This window comes from Spea bombifrons, chromosome 13, assembly GCF_027358695.1.
Source record: "Spea bombifrons isolate aSpeBom1 chromosome 13, aSpeBom1.2.pri, whole genome shotgun sequence".
NCBI lineage: Eukaryota > Metazoa > Chordata > Amphibia > Anura > Pelobatidae > Spea > Spea bombifrons.
In genome coordinates, this window is record NC_071099.1 from 22,004,751 (window position 1) to 22,022,723 (window position 17,973).

General features: G+C 45.6%; 2 protein-coding genes across 2 annotated transcripts in view; one reads left to right on the top strand and one right to left on the bottom strand.

Annotated features, from left to right (window-relative positions):
• Nucleotides 1-368, bottom strand: part of B3GNTL1 (UDP-GlcNAc:betaGal beta-1,3-N-acetylglucosaminyltransferase like 1) — a 60,381-nt gene extending 60,013 nt beyond the window's left edge. The window contains exon 1 of the mRNA XM_053453108.1: nt 308-368. Within this exon, the coding sequence (XP_053309083.1) occupies nt 308-364 (57 nt within the window). The 5' untranslated portion in view covers nt 365-368. The remainder of the gene's footprint in view (nt 1-307) is intronic.
• A 3,461-nt stretch (nt 369-3,829) lies between these two features.
• METRNL (meteorin like, glial cell differentiation regulator) lies at nt 3,830-13,274 on the top strand. Its single transcript, XM_053453109.1, has 4 exons — nt 3,830-4,115; nt 6,264-6,652; nt 11,791-11,850; nt 12,335-13,274. Exons 1-4 carry the CDS (start codon nt 4,003-4,005, stop codon nt 12,649-12,651), a joined length of 879 nt encoding a protein of 292 aa, XP_053309084.1. The 5' UTR covers nt 3,830-4,002; the 3' UTR covers nt 12,652-13,274.
• Nucleotides 13,275-17,973: the final 4,699 nt, after the last annotated feature.

Genomic DNA, 17,973 nt, shown 5'->3' on the forward strand with positions numbered 1-17,973 from the left:
CAGGTAACGTCTGCCCGCTGTCCCCTAGTGATGTCTGCCCGCTGTCCCCTAGCAATGTCTGCCCGCTGTCCCCTAGTAATGCATACCCGCTGCCCTCAGGTAACGTCTGCCCGCAGTCCCCTAGTAATGTCTGCCCACAATCCTCTAGTAATGTCTGCCCACAGTCCCCTAGTAATGTCTGCCCACAGTCCCCTAGTAATGTCTACCTATCTTAGTATCTATCATGTATATAGTATATACAACGAGCTGGGCCCAGGGGTCCCTTTAAACACTGGAGCGAGAAGGTCTGTCATGTCACCACACCTACCACGTCTGGCACGCTCTCTTTCCTGGCGCTCTCGCCGAGATCCCCCGAATTCTGCATGTGGCCAGCTGGAAACACAAGAGCGCACGTTACAGGGGTACACGCATGAATGCTTAACGGGTATGTGATGCACTGACCACTACGCCTTGTTTACATCGCTGTGGAGTATGATAGCGATATATAAGTAACATATTGTACAGCGCTGCGGAGTATGGTGGCGATATATAAATAACATTGCACAGCGCTGCGGTGTATGATGGTGATATATAAATAACACATTGTACAGTGCTGTGGTGCATGATAGCGATATAGAAGTAACATATTGTACAGCGCTGTGGAGTATGGAGATGATATATAAATAACATTGTACAGCGCTGTGTGGTATGGTGGTGATATATAGTACTGACTGGTCCATAAACCCGGCACTTGGGGCGCTGGGTCTGGGGCCCACGGCCCACATTATGTAGTTTATAATTTCCCTGAGAGTTTCTGGGTTTGTTACACACGGACAGTATTGATTATTACTTATAAAGCGCATCATATTCCGCAGCGCTGTACATACAGCAGAGTCTGTGGAGAGTTTGGCGCGGGAGGCGATCACCTGAGGTAAACACCTGAGTGTGAGTGCAGAGACGGGCCAGGCTGGGCGTGCACTCACACTCACTCCCTGCGTGTGTCCCTCCCACTCTTCGTGTCGCTCTCTCCCACTCTCCTCGTCACTCTCTCGTTCCACGTGTCCCTCTCCCACTCCCCCCGTGTCACTCTGCCACACGCACCCCAAGCCACCAACCTGGGCCGCCGGGGTCCGCCTTCTCCGCGAGGCCCGTCGGCTCATTGGCTGTGAGCTACAGCCTGGTTATCGCTGATTGGCCGCCCTAGGTGTCAGTTCGGCACTGTCGCCAAAGCCCGGGGTGTGATGTCACTTTGGCTAGTAACCCTTACGGTGCCAGAGCAGACTTACAAATCAGCACAGAGGCACATTAACCCCTCCAATGCCAGCTCAGTGTGAGCTGCTGCTTATTGCTAACAGATACTGGAAGGTCTGCATGAAAATGGTTTTCATCATAGCAACCAATGGAACCTTCCTGGTACATGGACCATTGCTTTGGTTGCTATGGTAATAAGACCGCTTTGCACCAGTACCATTTGCACCTAAACAGGTTTTACCTCCCTTTTCCAGTCTCCTTCAGGCTATTTGCCCTGTGCTGCTGGCTGTTGCCCCCCGTTGTGTGCTCACATCACTCAGCAGAACAATGAGCTGCCCCTTCATCGCACAGAAGGGGTTACGATGGTTATCAGGCTACACCCCTGGGGTCTATACTGAGGGCCAATGCCAGGGGGCACCGGGGCAGATACTGGGCCCTCTATTGTGGTGCCGGTCTGCTCCACGTTTACCGCTTTCCACAAGAAATGTTTTTATACCTCAAATGGCTTCATCAAGGGACCGTTGGCTGTTATTTGGAACTCTGATACCTGTCTCGAGGGGCAGCATTGACCCCCTGGGCAGAGGTCAGGGGTCCCGTCCATCAGACAGATTCTACAAAATAACATGTCAGCAGGACTTGGCCTCCTTGCACCGAGACAGCTTGTATCTGAAAACAATCTCACGAAAGGGATTCCTGTGGGCACCGGCAGAGAAAGAAGCTTCCATGCGGCCTGAAAAACAGCACAACCACGAAACGAAGTGACCACGGAGTCATAATACACAGCAGGCGCCCCCGGGCAGCTCCTCCGAGAACATTATAATAAACAGCTAGAGAAACTGTATCGGAATTCCTGCGGTCTGAGCCTCAAGCAGTAATATAAGGACCGGGGTTATGGGGCCTCCCGGCTACTAATCCACATAGGACACAATTCACAAAGAGCACCCCACGTCCCTCCCGCCCCGCTCCCCATCCTCATATCCTATCCACGTCGCCGGTCTCGGATGGTGGGGTTGCTGTTGGTCCGGATGAAGTTAGTTGAGCGGCGCGTGTGCTTGCGCTCTATATTTCGTGTTTGTTTAATAAGAGAGCAGCGGTTACGTCGGTCTACGGCGCCCAATCCAAACAGGAGATTAATATCGGTTTACTGATTGCTTCATTCATCGCTGGAACACAAAAGGTGCCGATGGCGCTCTTTTAAAGTCAGACGTTTCGGTTTTGGAGTAAAAGGGGAGAATTTTGTAAAATAAGTTCATGCAACTTTGGTTATTTTGACCTATTACAAATCTCAGGAATAAAGCGGGAGATGGGCGATGCTGAAAACAGTGTGTCGGCTCCATACACCGTGTCGCGGGGCTCGGACGATTACCCTGGCGGGGGTGCCAGGAACGCAAAAATGATTAAAAAGCAACTTTGTAAGCGCAGAGTTGCCGATTCAGCCCTTTTGCCTCCACAGGATGGAAAATGATACTGAGCTTCCCCGCCGGGCCGACCCGAAAAGAAGAAAAAGATTAAAAAATATATAATAACAGGCATGACAACAGCCCATTCATGGAGATGAAAAGGCTCTCTCTGTGCCACGGCTGGCGGAACCGACATCTCGGAACGCAGGAAATTAATGTTTGACTCTCGGACAGCTAAAGACTTCAGGATTTCAAAAATTTGGATTACAGCCTCCAGATCGGATAACGAAACTCTTAATAAATGAAAAATACAAGAAAAAAAACAAACCCACAAACAATATAATTTGGGTGTGTTTTTGGCTGAAAACTTTTCCAATTATGAACTTGCCCCTGTGAAACGTAAAGGGTTAAAAGCTGCGTAAATTGTTGGCGCTATATAAATAAAAGATAATAATAATAAAAGGTATTTTTCAGCAGGTATCAGCGTGGGTGAAAGTGTGTGTGTGTGTGTGTGTGTATACTGTATATATTGTTTCATTATTCCCTTTTATGCTTCCATTCTGATTCCTTCAATGTAGGGACTACATTCTGTCTACATTCAAGGGGTCGGACAGAACTAGAACCGACAGACTGAGACGAACCGATACATTAGAGTATCAAGGATACAAATGTTTGGGGAAAACAATAATAATAATAATAATAATAATAACGAATTGTATATAAATCAGGCAAACTCTGAATGCAGTTTTGAGTTTTTCAGCTCAATATACCTGGGGGTGGGGGGGGCAGCAGGGGGCCCTTCAATAGCTGGATACACGGATTAACCCCTTAAATTCCAATGTGAGATCATCAACTATGCTACATTTTTTAAGATCTCACATTGGAATGTAAGGGGTTAATCCGTATAAATATGATGAGTAAGGAATGCCAGTTTTACTGCTTGCACTCAGGTGTGCACCAGTAATGATACAGTGCGGCTTTAATAACCCTGCTCTGTACGGTGAATGCATGATGCCTGCGATCAGATCGCTGGAGCTCTGGGTCCCGCCCACTGTGGGAGGAGTCCACCTGGAACTGAGCCCAGTGTGTGTGTCCTGTGGTGGTCGCCCCGCCTCCGGGGGTGTAGCCAGTGCAGGGGGTGTAGCCGGTGCAGTGTGTGCAGTGAGCCGAGTCCAGCCTCACTGGCAGTTTGGGTGAGCAGTGAGTGAGTGAGCAGGATCTGCAGCAGCAGCAGCCCAGCTGTGGCCGAGAGTGATGGGGAGAGCGGGGCAAGTCTGTCCTGGATAAGTGTTCTGCCCCGGGCAATGCCCACAGCTGCTGCCAGTGCCCCAGCCCCCTGGATTAACTGCACCGTGAGCTGGATCTGCCCTGCATGGGCTTTGCAAACATGTTAAGGAGGCTCCTGCTGAGTGTGCTCATGGCGACTGTGCTGGGCAGAGGGACCTCGCTGCAATACTCCAGTGACATGTGCAATTGGAAAGGCAGGTGAGTGCCATGTGTGCCCCATGCCAGCGCCGGCTGGCTGCAGACACTGGGAGTTGTGTTATCCTCCCGGGGCTTCAGATTGCCCACAGAGCTTACAATTTATTGTGTACCTTGAAGGGGTTTCTCATGCCCCACGACTCTGGGGCTCTACCTCTTCTCCCCTGCATCATAAAGCCCCTGTATTACCCTCGGAACTCCTAACCCACCTGGCGCTGAAAGTGTTAAGCCCCTTCAGTGCCCTCTGTCAGGGTGGATTATTAGGCATATTACCCCAGCCTAATAATTGCCACACTGGCTCTGTGCTGGAATATGTTATATCGGGATTGTACATGGCTATGGAGTATGTTGGCGCGTCGTCGTATATATGATATGTAAATGAATTAACTAGTTGTGTGCCAGTGGGGATTGCGAAATCCCGATGCTGCGGTTGAAATATTTAATTAGTGTTGTTGTGCAGAGGCGCTTCTTTCCCAAAACCCAAGAATTCCATACGCAGAGCCGCGGGCGGATAGAGTTACTCCGGTTTCTGGATCTGGATCAGAGCTCTTTGTATTGTGAGAGGCGCACCCCCCCCCCTTCCAAAACCGCTTTTCATGGCCATTTAAATCCAAAAGTTCTGGATGATTTTTTTACCCTCCTCAGCACTTTTTTCCGTTTTTTTTTTTTCGTGCCCGCTTTAATAACTTGCAGCTGATTCGAGGCAAAGGTTGCTCAGCCTGATTTCCAGCTCAAGGTCCGTAGATTGTAAGACAGCTGATCGTCAGACGCTTCAGTCCACAATGGAAAGTTTTATGCTGCCCGCTGAATTCCGATACTCCCAGTTTCCCTAATGTAGGTCGAGCGGGTCCTGCGTATGGGGCGGGAGTCGATTTTCTTGGAATCCACACATTCAGCTCAGTTTACTGTATGAAGAATACACGGGACTCTAATTCCCATTATCCAACCCCAATCCGCTTACTGAAATACGAAGTTCAGCCAGAGTGACTTAATAAGTGGTCAAAGTCTGGCCAAATACCACGGATTCCTCTCTTAATTTCGTGTTTTTGGAAGAATTTCAAGTATTTTGATCCGTGTCTTTGATGTCGCGGGGATTACACGGGACTCTGGCCGCGCGGTCGTTCCGAATGGATGTTTTTATTAGTATCGTTTGGGACATGTTGGTGACGCTACCACGTCAAACAGATTTCTGAAAGATCCTTGGGTTGGGTCTGGCGGAATCTCCTTTCACGTTACCAGACGGTAACCGTGTGCTGCTCGTTATCTTATTTGTGGTCGCAAAGTTCCACGTGGATCTGCCTTTCGTGGTATTTCTGTGTTTTGTTATGGTTGGTTGCAAAGAGGTTGTTAAGCTCGGTTAAGCTCCATGCACAGGGCCGGTCGGCGAAGCGTACAGTAATATTAACGGCGTGTCCTGGGTCACTGCCCTGATCCTCTTGCCTGATGGGGCAGAGTGAAAATATTACCCCCTCCCCGGGCGGGGGGGGGGTATTCTGATATGCTTGGTTTATATGCCACCATCCGCCTAGTAACCCAACTATAGAAGAGCCTCGAAATTCCATTCCGTAGCAATTAGTAGGAATGTAATTTTGTTTATGTAACACGGGGCGGTTGTGTGGCCGCACGTACTGTATATCTCCGTATTTGGGATCGATTTTTGTGGTTCTGGACACAGGGCTGTAGAAAAGGTCTGGCTGTTAGTGGGTATTTTCGCCATATCTTGGTCGTTTTACAAGGGAGAAAGGTTAATGCGCGACAAAACTAGTTTCACAACAAGGTGCCATGGACTTTCTTCTGTTTCAGGCGAGGGTGTGTAGTGTCGAGACGTCTTTGCTGATCTTTTGGTTATTAGATGCAGGTTAGTCCTAAAGTCTCAAAGTCCCCTCTACTGGAAGGTTGGCAGGAGCCTTTTGGAAGGTTACTCGTGGTAGTAAGCGGGCCGGAGGCTCCCTGCTGTTATTAAAAAGTTACATTTGTCTTGAAGAATCTGAATTCTTGTTACAAAGTATTAGCTGCCATATCACACTGTGCCAGATAGCCCTTCTTCTGCCCCTCTTGGAAGGGGTCGTTTATATGATCTTTCCGACACGCGCTTGCGAACGCCGGTCGTTATTTTCCGTGTGATAATTCCATCTCATGTTTTCTCCCCAGTGGCCTCACCCACGAGTCGCACAAGAAGGACGTCGAGCAAGTCTACCTCCGATGCGCGGAAGGATCCGTAGAATGGCTTTACCCAACTGGAGCGCTCATCGTCAACCTGAGGCCAAACACCTTCACGTCGGCTTACAAGCATTTGACGGTCTGCATCAAACCATTCAAAGACTCCAAAGGAGCCAATATTTATTTGGAAAAAACTGGAGAACTCAAACTTTTGGTGAAAGATGGCGATAATAACCCTAACAGAGTCCACTGCTTTGGCATTGGCCAAGGGGGATTGTTTATTGAGGCAACACCCCAGCAAGACATTAGCCGCAAAATTACTGGTTTCCAGTATGAACTGATAAGCCAGAGGACGCTTTCGGATTTGCACACAGTCTCTGGTAAGGAATGAGTCAAGCGAACCTTTTGTACATGACTTGCGTTCTCCGGCATTTGTTATTACAGCGTGCCGAAACCAGCCTAGATATTTCCTTCACTCCTACAGATAATCGTATATACTTGCTAGATTGTGCAGTACGCGGCGTGACTGGTAGGTGGCGCCATGCAAGCAAACAAAATACGAGCTTTTCTTATAGAATATTAAGATTTTTTTATATTTAGAAAGTACATTGTAACGATTCGGAGGCATTTTTAGCCCAATTTAAATAAAACGTGAAATAATTGTAACATTGTAACACGACGCTGCCTGGGGTTTGAAGGTTTTGGTAGGATTATTACGGATTGAGTCTCTGCTCAAAGTCTTAGAGTCAAACTAGAAGCTCATCTTCCATCCTTTGAGCTCTCGGATGACCCACGTCACCAGCTAACAGGTCCTGCTGCCTCGCTCTGCCGGTAACGTGTAATCGTGATGACTTCATGTTACGAGAGGTCACAGCAGAGAAGCACGGCGTGGTGTAATTGTCAGATTATCCCAAATAATTGCTTGAAGTTGTTTACATCGTGGTGCACACCCAGATTTTAAATAGTACCAACTGTGGCTGCTTCCATTGAGCGCTCTTACAACCCGGTGATTAGTTGCAGGGAGAGCCTCCCTGTTGTGTCTGAGTCAGCGGGTTTTATGGAGACCTCAATAACAGAGAGTTGGGTGTGTAAATGGCGGCACTCCCTGAGTAAGGACCGGTCTACCTCCCCGGCACAGACACTCATACGCTGTAGCTTCTGTCTCGTTAAATACTATGGGTGGGTGACACGGCTGACTATGGAAGGAAGGAGTGCGGTCCTTTCTCCACTTGGATAGTTATGGGATATGTTGGGGAAAAATGGCAAAACTACGCCTCTAGCCCGACCCCAAGGTAGAGGACGTTGGCTGCTTTAAATTACGCCCTTAATGACGTTTCTTTAATGGAAAATCATTTGCGACGGCCTTTCTGTAACTCATTAACCCAATTTGTGAAAAGTAAGGATTTTTACTCGGTAGAAAGGAAATTAGTAACACTGAGTCGGTTTGACCTTCACATTCCTTCAATGTCACCAAGAACATTTAGACCTTTTTTCTAGAAGCCAGTAGTCGATATATTTATCATGTCATCTATAAGTACACTCAGGCTGCTCTGATCTTGAAATACTACTTGCCCAATAGGCTTGCAATCTAATCTAATAATTTCTCATCTTTCTCATACTATCCATAATGATATATAATATATTATTATATATGTTATCTTCACAGAACTCTACCCAGTGGTGGGGCAAACAATTTTATTTAAGCATACCCCCTGTGCAATTAGCGGGCCCTTTACAGGCAAGCTGATGCCCAAAGAGAGACCAAACATACGGGAGAAGAACTTATTACAAATAACAATCGCCTTATGGAAAACCCTTTCCCGTATTATCGATGTTAGGAAAAGTTATTTCCGCACTGATATCGGCCGATCGTGGAATGGCCTTTTTATCTTGGTGGCATCTGCCTGCGTCCGCTCCCATGGAGCGATGGTGCCAGCAAAGCATGAAAAATGGTCGTTTATCAGACTTTCTGTGGAGCTGGAAGCAGCCGGCGGCTACGACTCCGTGATAAACATCTATTGGATTTCCTTCCAATTTGTAACAAGTCGTTAATTTCTAAAGACTGCTGAAAAAGGGCAAAGATTTCGGAATCCCATTTGCTCGGCTACTGGTAAAAGCGAGCTTCTAAAATTCAGAGTTTAGACCAAACTTAACTGTTTTAGCAGATTGGAGCCGGCGTCCCTCCCAGAGATGAGAAACGCAACATTTTGGTCAAAAATAAGCAAAAAAGAAAATATATATATATATTGAACCCTTTGTTGTGACTGTTACATCTTCCTGGTAGTCTGTAAACACGCCAGCAACATAAAGAGAACATACAATAAAAGCCAACACATGAGTCTCCCATTAACAGGGCACACATCTGGGCTTAGCCGAGAGCCCGGGGCAATGTTTGAAGTGGGACAAGGAGGTATTTAGGTCTTTTTTTCCTGGGGACAATTGTTTTTTTAGAGCTATACACACAGCTGTGAGTGGGGGGTGGGTTGGAGCGCCATGAAAATAATGAGTGTTGCTGCTAGACTGGCCATGAATTGCTTGTCTGCCATTCCTGTGCTTAGAAGGTCTTCAGAAAGCCGTCAGGTGCTGAGACGGAGAGATGCGGTTAAGCCCCGGGACCCTTTGGTATCAAGGAGACCTTTAGAAATCTCCTAATTCTGGGGATTCCTCTCTTGTGCTAAATCCACCTCCTGCAAAGTCGGATTTGACTCGGCTGAGATTTCTTCTTTTCATGGGGGTTAAGTGGATCGTTTGAAGGGTCACACAAAGAGTGGAACTGTCTATTTTTACCTTCGTTACGTGTATAAAAAAAAAAACAACAGTAGAACCTTTCAATAGCGACAAAAGTCAAGGGTTGGGAATGTGGTCCGATGAGATCTCTCTAGATACGTTGGCTTCACAGACCCAGACTTCGTAACCAAGCAGAAGAGAGAGGTCTAAATACCAGAAGTTTTGTAAAGGAGCTATTTAATGAGACGTTCATCTACATCGACGCACAGATCTGACGACAAGTTCGGCTGGTACGTTGTATCCGTTTCGGTTGTCGCCGTTCCTTTAAGTTCCGACAGTGTAACGGTTATAACGCGGACTATTATGCAAATATGTATTTACATGAAACAGAAGGTTAAGCGCCATCACTTATGGCCACGTTCACATGTAAACACTGTTAAATAACGTGTATTTACCCAAAACAGAATATAACGTTGTCCGTATTTAAAGGACTTGAAGATATTTACTTTACTGTATTACCTGGGTTAGCGTTATGATGCAAACTATACCATTTCAGATGGTTTCTGTAGCTCTTGAATTAGGAGATCGGGGTAAGCAAACGCTTCATCAGTTGTTGGACTACAATTCCTATCATCCATAGAGATGGTTCCGCCCTTTGAGGGTTACTGTTAATCTATATAGTATTAGACTAAAACCAGGAGCTGTGGCTCCTGAGAACGCTTTGGGCCCTTAAAGTCCCCGCTGATGGTTAAAGACCAGAAGTACCCTCACGTCCGGCAGATTTGGGAAATCGAGCCTCTCGAGCGCTGTTTACAGTTTCAGATTTTATTGGCGCACGTTGTAACGTCCGTATAAACTGTGTACGTTTGGTTAATGCTCCCGCGGCCCGCGTGTGTAACATTGTGGAGTTGTGTTTATTTGTTAAGTTCCGTAAAGTGGATCTCTGGGGAAAAGCCAGCTAATGACCCCGATAAGAGATTGTAAAGTATCAGGAACCTTTATTTGCGATTCCTAAAAGCCATTAAAAATGTCAATATTTGAAGTCTTTTTACAGCCTTTTTATCTATCTGATATCGAGATCTTTTCCCCTAATAGCTCCAGTCACAGAGTAACCCTTTATGTTCACCTAAATTGTGAGCGTTTCATGCTGGATTCCACGTACAGTCAGTAATGACCATCTTCTATGTATTAAGAGGGCTGAGTCAACAGCTGTTAATACCAAACCTTTAAGAAAACAGCCATTTGTTATGTTAATTTCTTTAATGGTTGACCAGTTTGAATTTACTTCCACTGATAGATTTCAAGGTTCCTGCCAAGTCACTCATTATGCTGGAGGCACTGAAACCAACAGCAGACCAACCAGGGGGTCTCCTGCCCCGTAAACCAGATAAAAAATAAGATTAATTACAGATAAAACACAATAAGGAATTGGAAATCAAGATGCATGTTGGGAATTTGCATTCGAAGGGAAGAGGGCAAGTCATTCCAGATGCCCCACGATCATGGCATCGGGGATACTCCTGTTGACGTAGCCAGGATGGCACGATGGTTATTAAGTCCTCATCTGTTCTGGAACCCCAAGACACAACCATTAGTTGGATTATTTGAACGTGGCGAGCGCGAGACGTTTCCATGGTGGTTTGGTGGCTTCATCACAGGGTTTCATCTCATGGACCTCCAGCTGGATCAGGTCTACGTATCAAACGCAAATGTCCCGTGTTTACCAAACACAGAGACTTGACCTGCTTTAACGCGCTAAACGTCTGTAATGTTACATGTATAACGCTGGCATTGTCTACCAATATTAGATGTTGACAAGTTCTACAGATCTTACATCAAAACCTGTTTAACAAGGCTGCGGGCCAACAAGTGTTCTCCTTTGTTAGCTCAGAAATGTTTTCTTCTGTAGCACTGGAATCTCTCATAGCGGCTGGAACAGGAGCCCGGGCCGGTCAGGGCTGATAAAATTACATCTTGTGGTCTGAGCCACCGAGACCTTTGGCAGGTTCTGCCGAGGAACTGCTTCGGGTTACCTGAGGATACCGCCGGAATCGGTTAAAGAAATTCCCCGCAGGTTTAGGCAGCTGACCCGCACAAAGCCGACATTATCCTGCGAGGAGCTGTCTCGTAGTCCTTGAGGCTTTAGAAGAATGTAATAAGACCCCAGCCTTTGAGCCAAATGAATAGGGGCTTGTTGGGCTCAAGCCGCAGAGGCGGAAAAATTAGCATTCTGCCATATGTACATAAACCCTTCGCTTCCAACTGTCCAAGGCATTTCCGGTTCTGGACGGAAAAGCTCCGCCATCAAGAGCAGTGAGGGCAGCTGAGTTACGTAGTCCCCTCATCCTTGCCGTTCAGCGTCCTTAAGTATTTGCGGCTTGTGACCACAGCTGTGATCCCGAGTAATCGTTAGACACTCATTGTCTTGTCGAGTGATAAATACTTTGTGTGATTTGGGTTAAATAATCCTTATTACAACAAAGAGAGCAAAATAGCTGAAATTTTCGGAGGAACGCTTGATGCATTCTTGAAATCAGGTGGTATTATGCGATCGTACATGCGCACCCGGAGCACGCTGCCTTCAGGCTCTTCTGTAGAGAAACGCTGGGAATTGTCCTGAGAGCAGACTATATTTTTAAAAACCGTCCAGCCAAAAAATCATTATTTCTTTGGTTTCAGCGATTGCTTTTTTACTAATAAACACAGAAAAAACATGAAAGAAAGTTTTGAGGATAAAAACTTGATTTATCACACAAAGTAACGTTTTATTTTGTTGCTTTGTTTTTTTCAGACCCCTGCCGTCCTTGCGGTGACACCGAGGTGCTCCTGGCCGTCTGCATTAGCGATTTCGGTGAGTATTTCAAAATCAGACGTCAAGCGTTTACCAACTGCCGTAAATAATTCTCTTTTCCCGGCGACTTGTTACAATGTTGCCAGAGCTGAGCGTTCACAGAACTTTATCAGGAGGCCAGTCAGTCTCTATTACACCAGTACTCGCTGTACTTGCAATGTAAGGAAGTTTAAAGAGATTGTGGTAGCCTCCCAGCAGAAGTGGTAGAGGGTAATACAGTGAGGGTATTAAACATGCATGGGATAGACATACGGCTCCTGAATCTAAGACGAGACCAACGACTGATTAAGGTTTCAGTCTTTACAGCAGGAGAGACGGTCGCGTAGATGCCAGGTTCTAGGTTTCTATGATCCTGATGCACAGAACGTGCTCATTATTTTTAGGAGGACTCTGATTAAAGTCTCTGGTCCATCCTGGTTAAGGTGTAAACTATAACCTTTCCAAAAATTATCAATTAACCCCCCCCCCCTTTTTGTTTCCCCAGTTGTCAGAGGTTCTATCAGAGCGGTGACCGATGACGCGGAACAGCAGGAATCCATCATAGAGGTTTCTGTGGACAAACTCTTCAAGCAAAAAAGCAAAGTCTTCTTACCTAACAAAGAAGGTGGGGGTTGGGAAGGACTCATCAGGACGCCTCTGGAATGCGGCGTGAAGGCAGGGGCCGGCGACTTCCTGTTTACGGGACGGATGCACTTTGGGGAACCCCGCCTCGGCTGCGCACCCCGATATAGAGACTTCCAAAGAATATACCAAGAAGCGAAAAATAAAGGGTTAAACCCCTGTGAAATCACCACGGACTGAAGGGACTCTCCACCCCGCCATTAAACGTACTTTTTATTCAATAAAACAGAGACTGGGTTAAACTGTTTTACGGACGGCACATATTCTGAAGGAATTGTCCGCGGCGGACGCCCGTGAATGCTGGACCACGCGTGTAATATGTTACACCGACGAGTACGTGGAGGTACGACCCGCGCCGGATATATGCAACAAGACTCCATACTAAGCCTTACCGCGGAAATCTTAAATTATTATTTTTAAAGAAAAAATATTCTCAGAGTCTTAACGGAAAGAGAAAAACTGCCTTTGTACTTTTTTTTTTTTTATTACTAATACACGGAAGAAGAAAAATGGCTTTTTTTTACGTAAACAGTGTAGCATTCAGGCGCAGTCTGTAAAAACCCGGTGTGAATGTGATAGAGCACAGATACGATATTTCTTAACATTGATGCTTTTGTAAAAAGCTTGGTGTATAAATTTCAAAGTTGTTTCTTATGAAAGAAATGGATGAACGCAAATACGGTTCTGTTTTTATTTTATTTTTCTCGTTTTTATGGCGCAATCCTGGTCTGCCATATTGTCCAGACTGTCGGATTGTGGAAATTTTCTTATTTTCATTTTTTTTTCACATTTTTTTTTTTTTTTGGTCCAGAGAAATAAAACTCCCCTGGAACTGAAGCCCCCTTTTGTTTGGTGGTTGTTTGTATGCGTCTCGTTGTGGTTGATTGAGCCCGGCTTGTAAATATTGGGATAAACACGCGGGTCATTGTGAAGCCATCTCCATTTACTGCCCCGAACAAAAGGCAACATGAAAGCTCGGAGGAGCACTTCCTATTCCCCCAACCTCCCCGTTACTTTGTGTCAAAGGGGATTGATAAATAGAACTTTGCACAGTTACATTTACATAAGGAAAACTCCTTATCTGTATATAATTACAGCTGGAATTCCTCTTTTTTAAAGGCACCCGATCATTGTTAAGAAATCGTCCAATGGAATGTCTCGGAGTCAGGGATGTAGAACGCTACTTTAGCCTTTCTACTTGGTTTTATTCATCATTGTGTTGCTTTCTAGCGGAAAGATTACTGCTTGACCTTTTGGAAATGCTTCTTTAGAGTTTTTTTTTATAGGGGTAAATGGTTGGCTGATTTATTTTACTTTATTGAGAGGGTGGTGGCTAAGTGGAACAGCCTCCTAGCAGAAGTGGTAGAGGGTAATACAGTGAGGGGATTAAACATGCATGGGATAGACATACGGCTCCTGAATCTAAGACGAGACCAGCGACTGATTAAGGTTTGGGTCGTTACCGCAGGAGAAAGGGGCGACTAGACGGGGGCCGGATGGGGCCGATCTGCCGGCAGCTTCTGTGTTTTCTGGAACTTGTTTATTTACAACAATGCAGAAAAAAAATCGAATTTGGAATTTGTTGAGCGACATAAAAATAAGAATCCTAAACCTTTCACAAATATTCACCAATCAATATTGGTTTAAAGAAATGAAATTTTTAGGTTCTATATATACTCACATATATATATATATATATATATACACACACACACATTATATATATATATATATATATATATATATAGATGTAACACATACATACACACACACACATACATACACTTATAAATTAACATTCTTTAGCTGCCGGTCGGAATAAAAGGCTTGCTTTGTTTCCAAAGAGCACAAATGGTCGTAGTTAAGATTGACAGCCGGGCTCAGGAGTGATTCTGCGAGCGGAGTTAATTATAGACCATTTGCCCGACAGAATTGATTTTGTCGCATTCTTTACATATTTCCCTTAATTATTTCTTTGGGCAGAATGTAGAATGTTGACAGAGTCTGACCCCCCCAGGCGTCCGCGTGGAATCAATTCAGTGTAAAAAAAGAAAATAAATATTCTGAGATATACTGAGAACCTTTAAGAGAAACTCGGAGCTTTCTGATCACAGTTCCCCTCCCCCACCTCCGCCTCTAGATGACATCATTAAATGTAACCCAGCCTCTATTTATTTATAAGCATTCGGTGACATCACAACCGCTCATAGAGATCCAGGTTAGGCTGCGATTTACGGCTAAAAGCCGAGTCCAATCTAGAAGAAAAGCTTCTTTTTTGTTATTGACCAAAGAAGGCAGAGTCTGAGCCAATATTGTTAAAACATTTAATATATTATTTGCAATTAAATATGGATCAAGGTAGGGAATATAACCCTAAAAAGTGCAAATTAAATGCCAATTACGCTCAAACGTAAAGCGAGCAAATTAACCGATGATTGACTTCGCTGTTGGGTGGGAACTGGAAGGTTTTCCGGATATGTCCGGACCCTCCACCCCGATTACTGCCGGATTATGGAGTCTCCGCGACCCAAACTCAAAAAAAATAAAAAGACAATGATTCTGGATATTTCTGGAGAAAAGTAAATATTGCGAGGATTCATTAAATCCTCTGCATGGCCAACTGTTCCCAGTTAGAGGGACCCTCTCCTTACCGTAGTCTACTGGTTCTCAAAGGGTTTGCGGGAAAGTCAGGGTTATTGAGGTCGGGTATTGGGGGCTAAAACTAAAACGCTGACTCTGTGGGTCGCCGGGTGAAAGTGACATCATTTTGATATTTTCAGCAGAAAAATACATTTAAAATCTGGCGATTTCTGGATTTGCTGCTGTCGGGCTGGGCAGAAATTGCTAACCCCGGCTCCTGACCCCCGCACCTCCCCTCCTTCTGTGGGGAGAGAGATTCATCATTTTTAATCCACATTAAATGAGAGCGCACAGAACTCGGGACGCTCTCTTCCTGGAAGTGATGTCACCGGCGTGCAAATAAAGACCCCTTTGTTTGGGGACCTTGCTCAGAAATAACACACTTTAAAAAGCCATGGAGAGCGAGCGTGTCCTTTTTATTCCGTTTGGCTCATCTCAGAGCGCTAGCACTCACTCTATTAACCCTGCGTTTGCCGGACGGCGTCACAAGACTAGACGTCAATTTTTCTGGAAAAGATGCTAATATTGGGATTTTTTTGTTTTATGAAACTGAAATGCACCATTCTGGTAGAGAAAGAGGAGAGGCCGTCGACCTTCCCCGCCGTGTATACTGTCACCTACTTCAGCAGCAAATCTAGATTAACCATTGGCATGCTGGTGGTGCTTGCAATCAGTTGTGCCTCCCCCCGGGTTGTGGTGGTATTGTCACCGCCGTATAAACCGGATTAAGAAATGTTTCTCTTGTGTTTATATATCCCGCGGGGAAGTAATACAGATGGGTTTGGATTTGTCCTGGTTAAAAAAAATGGTCGATTTGGCAACCTTAGCCCCGAAACTTGCTGGGGAGGAAAAAAAAAATGTCATATTACAGGTTTGTCACCTGCTGGAAGGCAGAGAGTCCAAAATGCTGCAGGTTTAAGCTTGAAGGGTTAATTATGAACACTACCTGCCCCCAGACAGAGCTTGCCCTTTCATTTATAACCCAGGCAGGCAGGGGCAGCCCCACTGCCCTATTTTTTACCTTTAAACCTATTCAGGGCAGATTTGCATTATTTGAGGAGCAGGCCTGGAGTCTTTCAGAGTGATGGGAGTGGGGGACGTGAAGGAAAATGAACCCGCTCCTGGGTATTACTACTCCCCTACTAGCGGAGTCCAGACTCGCCTGCGCAGGCACAGCCCGGAAAGCAGAAGCCTCTTTTCTGCATCCTGTAAGACCAAGTAGGTGCATCAACAGGTCGTAATGTCAAAAGTCTGGGAGACCCCGTAGAAGGGGTTTGCAAACCCCCCCTTTAGAATAGCGGGAGATCCAGTCCTACAGCATGGTGGGAGGTAAAATTCTCGATAATCCTTAATATTTAGTAAATATGTAACAAAGTCGCGAACCCCTGAGCTCGGCGGCACCAGCGTCAACCGGCAAGCGAGCCGAGGTTCCACGGAGAGCGAGACTCGTGTAGAAAGCCAGTGACCGGCGCTGTCATCCAGCTCGTCCTCTCATTATCCCAACAAGGGTCCGACTTGTCTGACCCCGGAAACTAATTTGAAGTTGTTGAAGGAGTTGAAATGCAAAATACCTGGCAGGGATACCTGCGAGATATTACATTGTAACGAGTGATGAATACTCTGGCTCCGGGGTACAACCAGTTTTTAATGAGAAGGGAGATGATCAGGAAGGCGAATGTCTTCTTCACCCTCGTGCTGCAAAATGTGGGTTATTAGGAATTAGGAGAGACGGGGGCTCTATTCACTAAATAGAGACCTAAAACGCATCTCCTTAGGAGCGCTTCAAGCGATAATACGCCCTAAATAATAATAGTTTCCAGAAAGTAAACATTTTATAGGGAGGTTCGCGACTTTTTCCTTTTGCACGTGTTGAACATATCTCTGGTTTTAGGAAATTATGACTTTTGAGTTTTCGGAGCCATCATCTGGTGGATAGATTTTTATTTCGGGGGGTGGAATGTCTGAATTCCTTTATTATTAAGCAACCGCACATCTGGCTGAAATGGAAAGAAATTTGGGAGATTTAGAGGGATCTTAACGTTTTCCTGCTTGGTTTGGTTTAAAAAAAAACTTGTGTCTGAAAAGTCCACGAGGTGAGCAGATGAATCCCACCGCCCCAACCCGGCCCATACGGGCCAAACATTATCTTACGCAAGAAAACTCTAACTAAAAAATAACATCAAACTGGTACCAAAACCACAACAACACTAAAATTCTTTCTACTCCCCATCTGTCCACCAATCGCATTATAATTAATAATAACTCCTCGTCCATCAGTTTCTTTTCCTCTTTGGCCTCGACGCTCTCCACACCATCTGTCCGTCTCCATATGTCAGAAACATTTATGCGTTCCCCGCCGTACCGATCTGCTGATTATGTGCTATGCTGTAAATATTCCATACGATAAATGCCTACATGAGCCCAGTGAGATATGCCTCTAAATTACGGGCCGCGAAACGCGTCATTTGTTAGCGACTTCATGAAGATGGTCATGGTCTCCTTTTCCACCGGGCATCCCATTGACCGTCGTCTGATACTTAGTATCTGTCCTTCCGATCGAGTCTATGGATGAAATGTATTGAGCCCAAAGAGACAGCTGCCAATAATCCATGAGGATCTCTATCTATACAACCCCGGAAGGGGCTGCACTCAGAGGACGTGACTGCGCAGGCTCATATTGCTGTCCAAAACAGACGTTTTTGGTCGATTTTTAAAAAAAAGAGCGTAGTCAAGTTGCTGGCGGATGTTGGTAAAACGTGATTATTGTGGACCGTACACCAATGGTTCCAGTTTTAGGGGTAGGGGGATAATGCCTAATCCCTACTACCCATTAGGAAGCGTTTATCGCTGTGGTACGGCGCT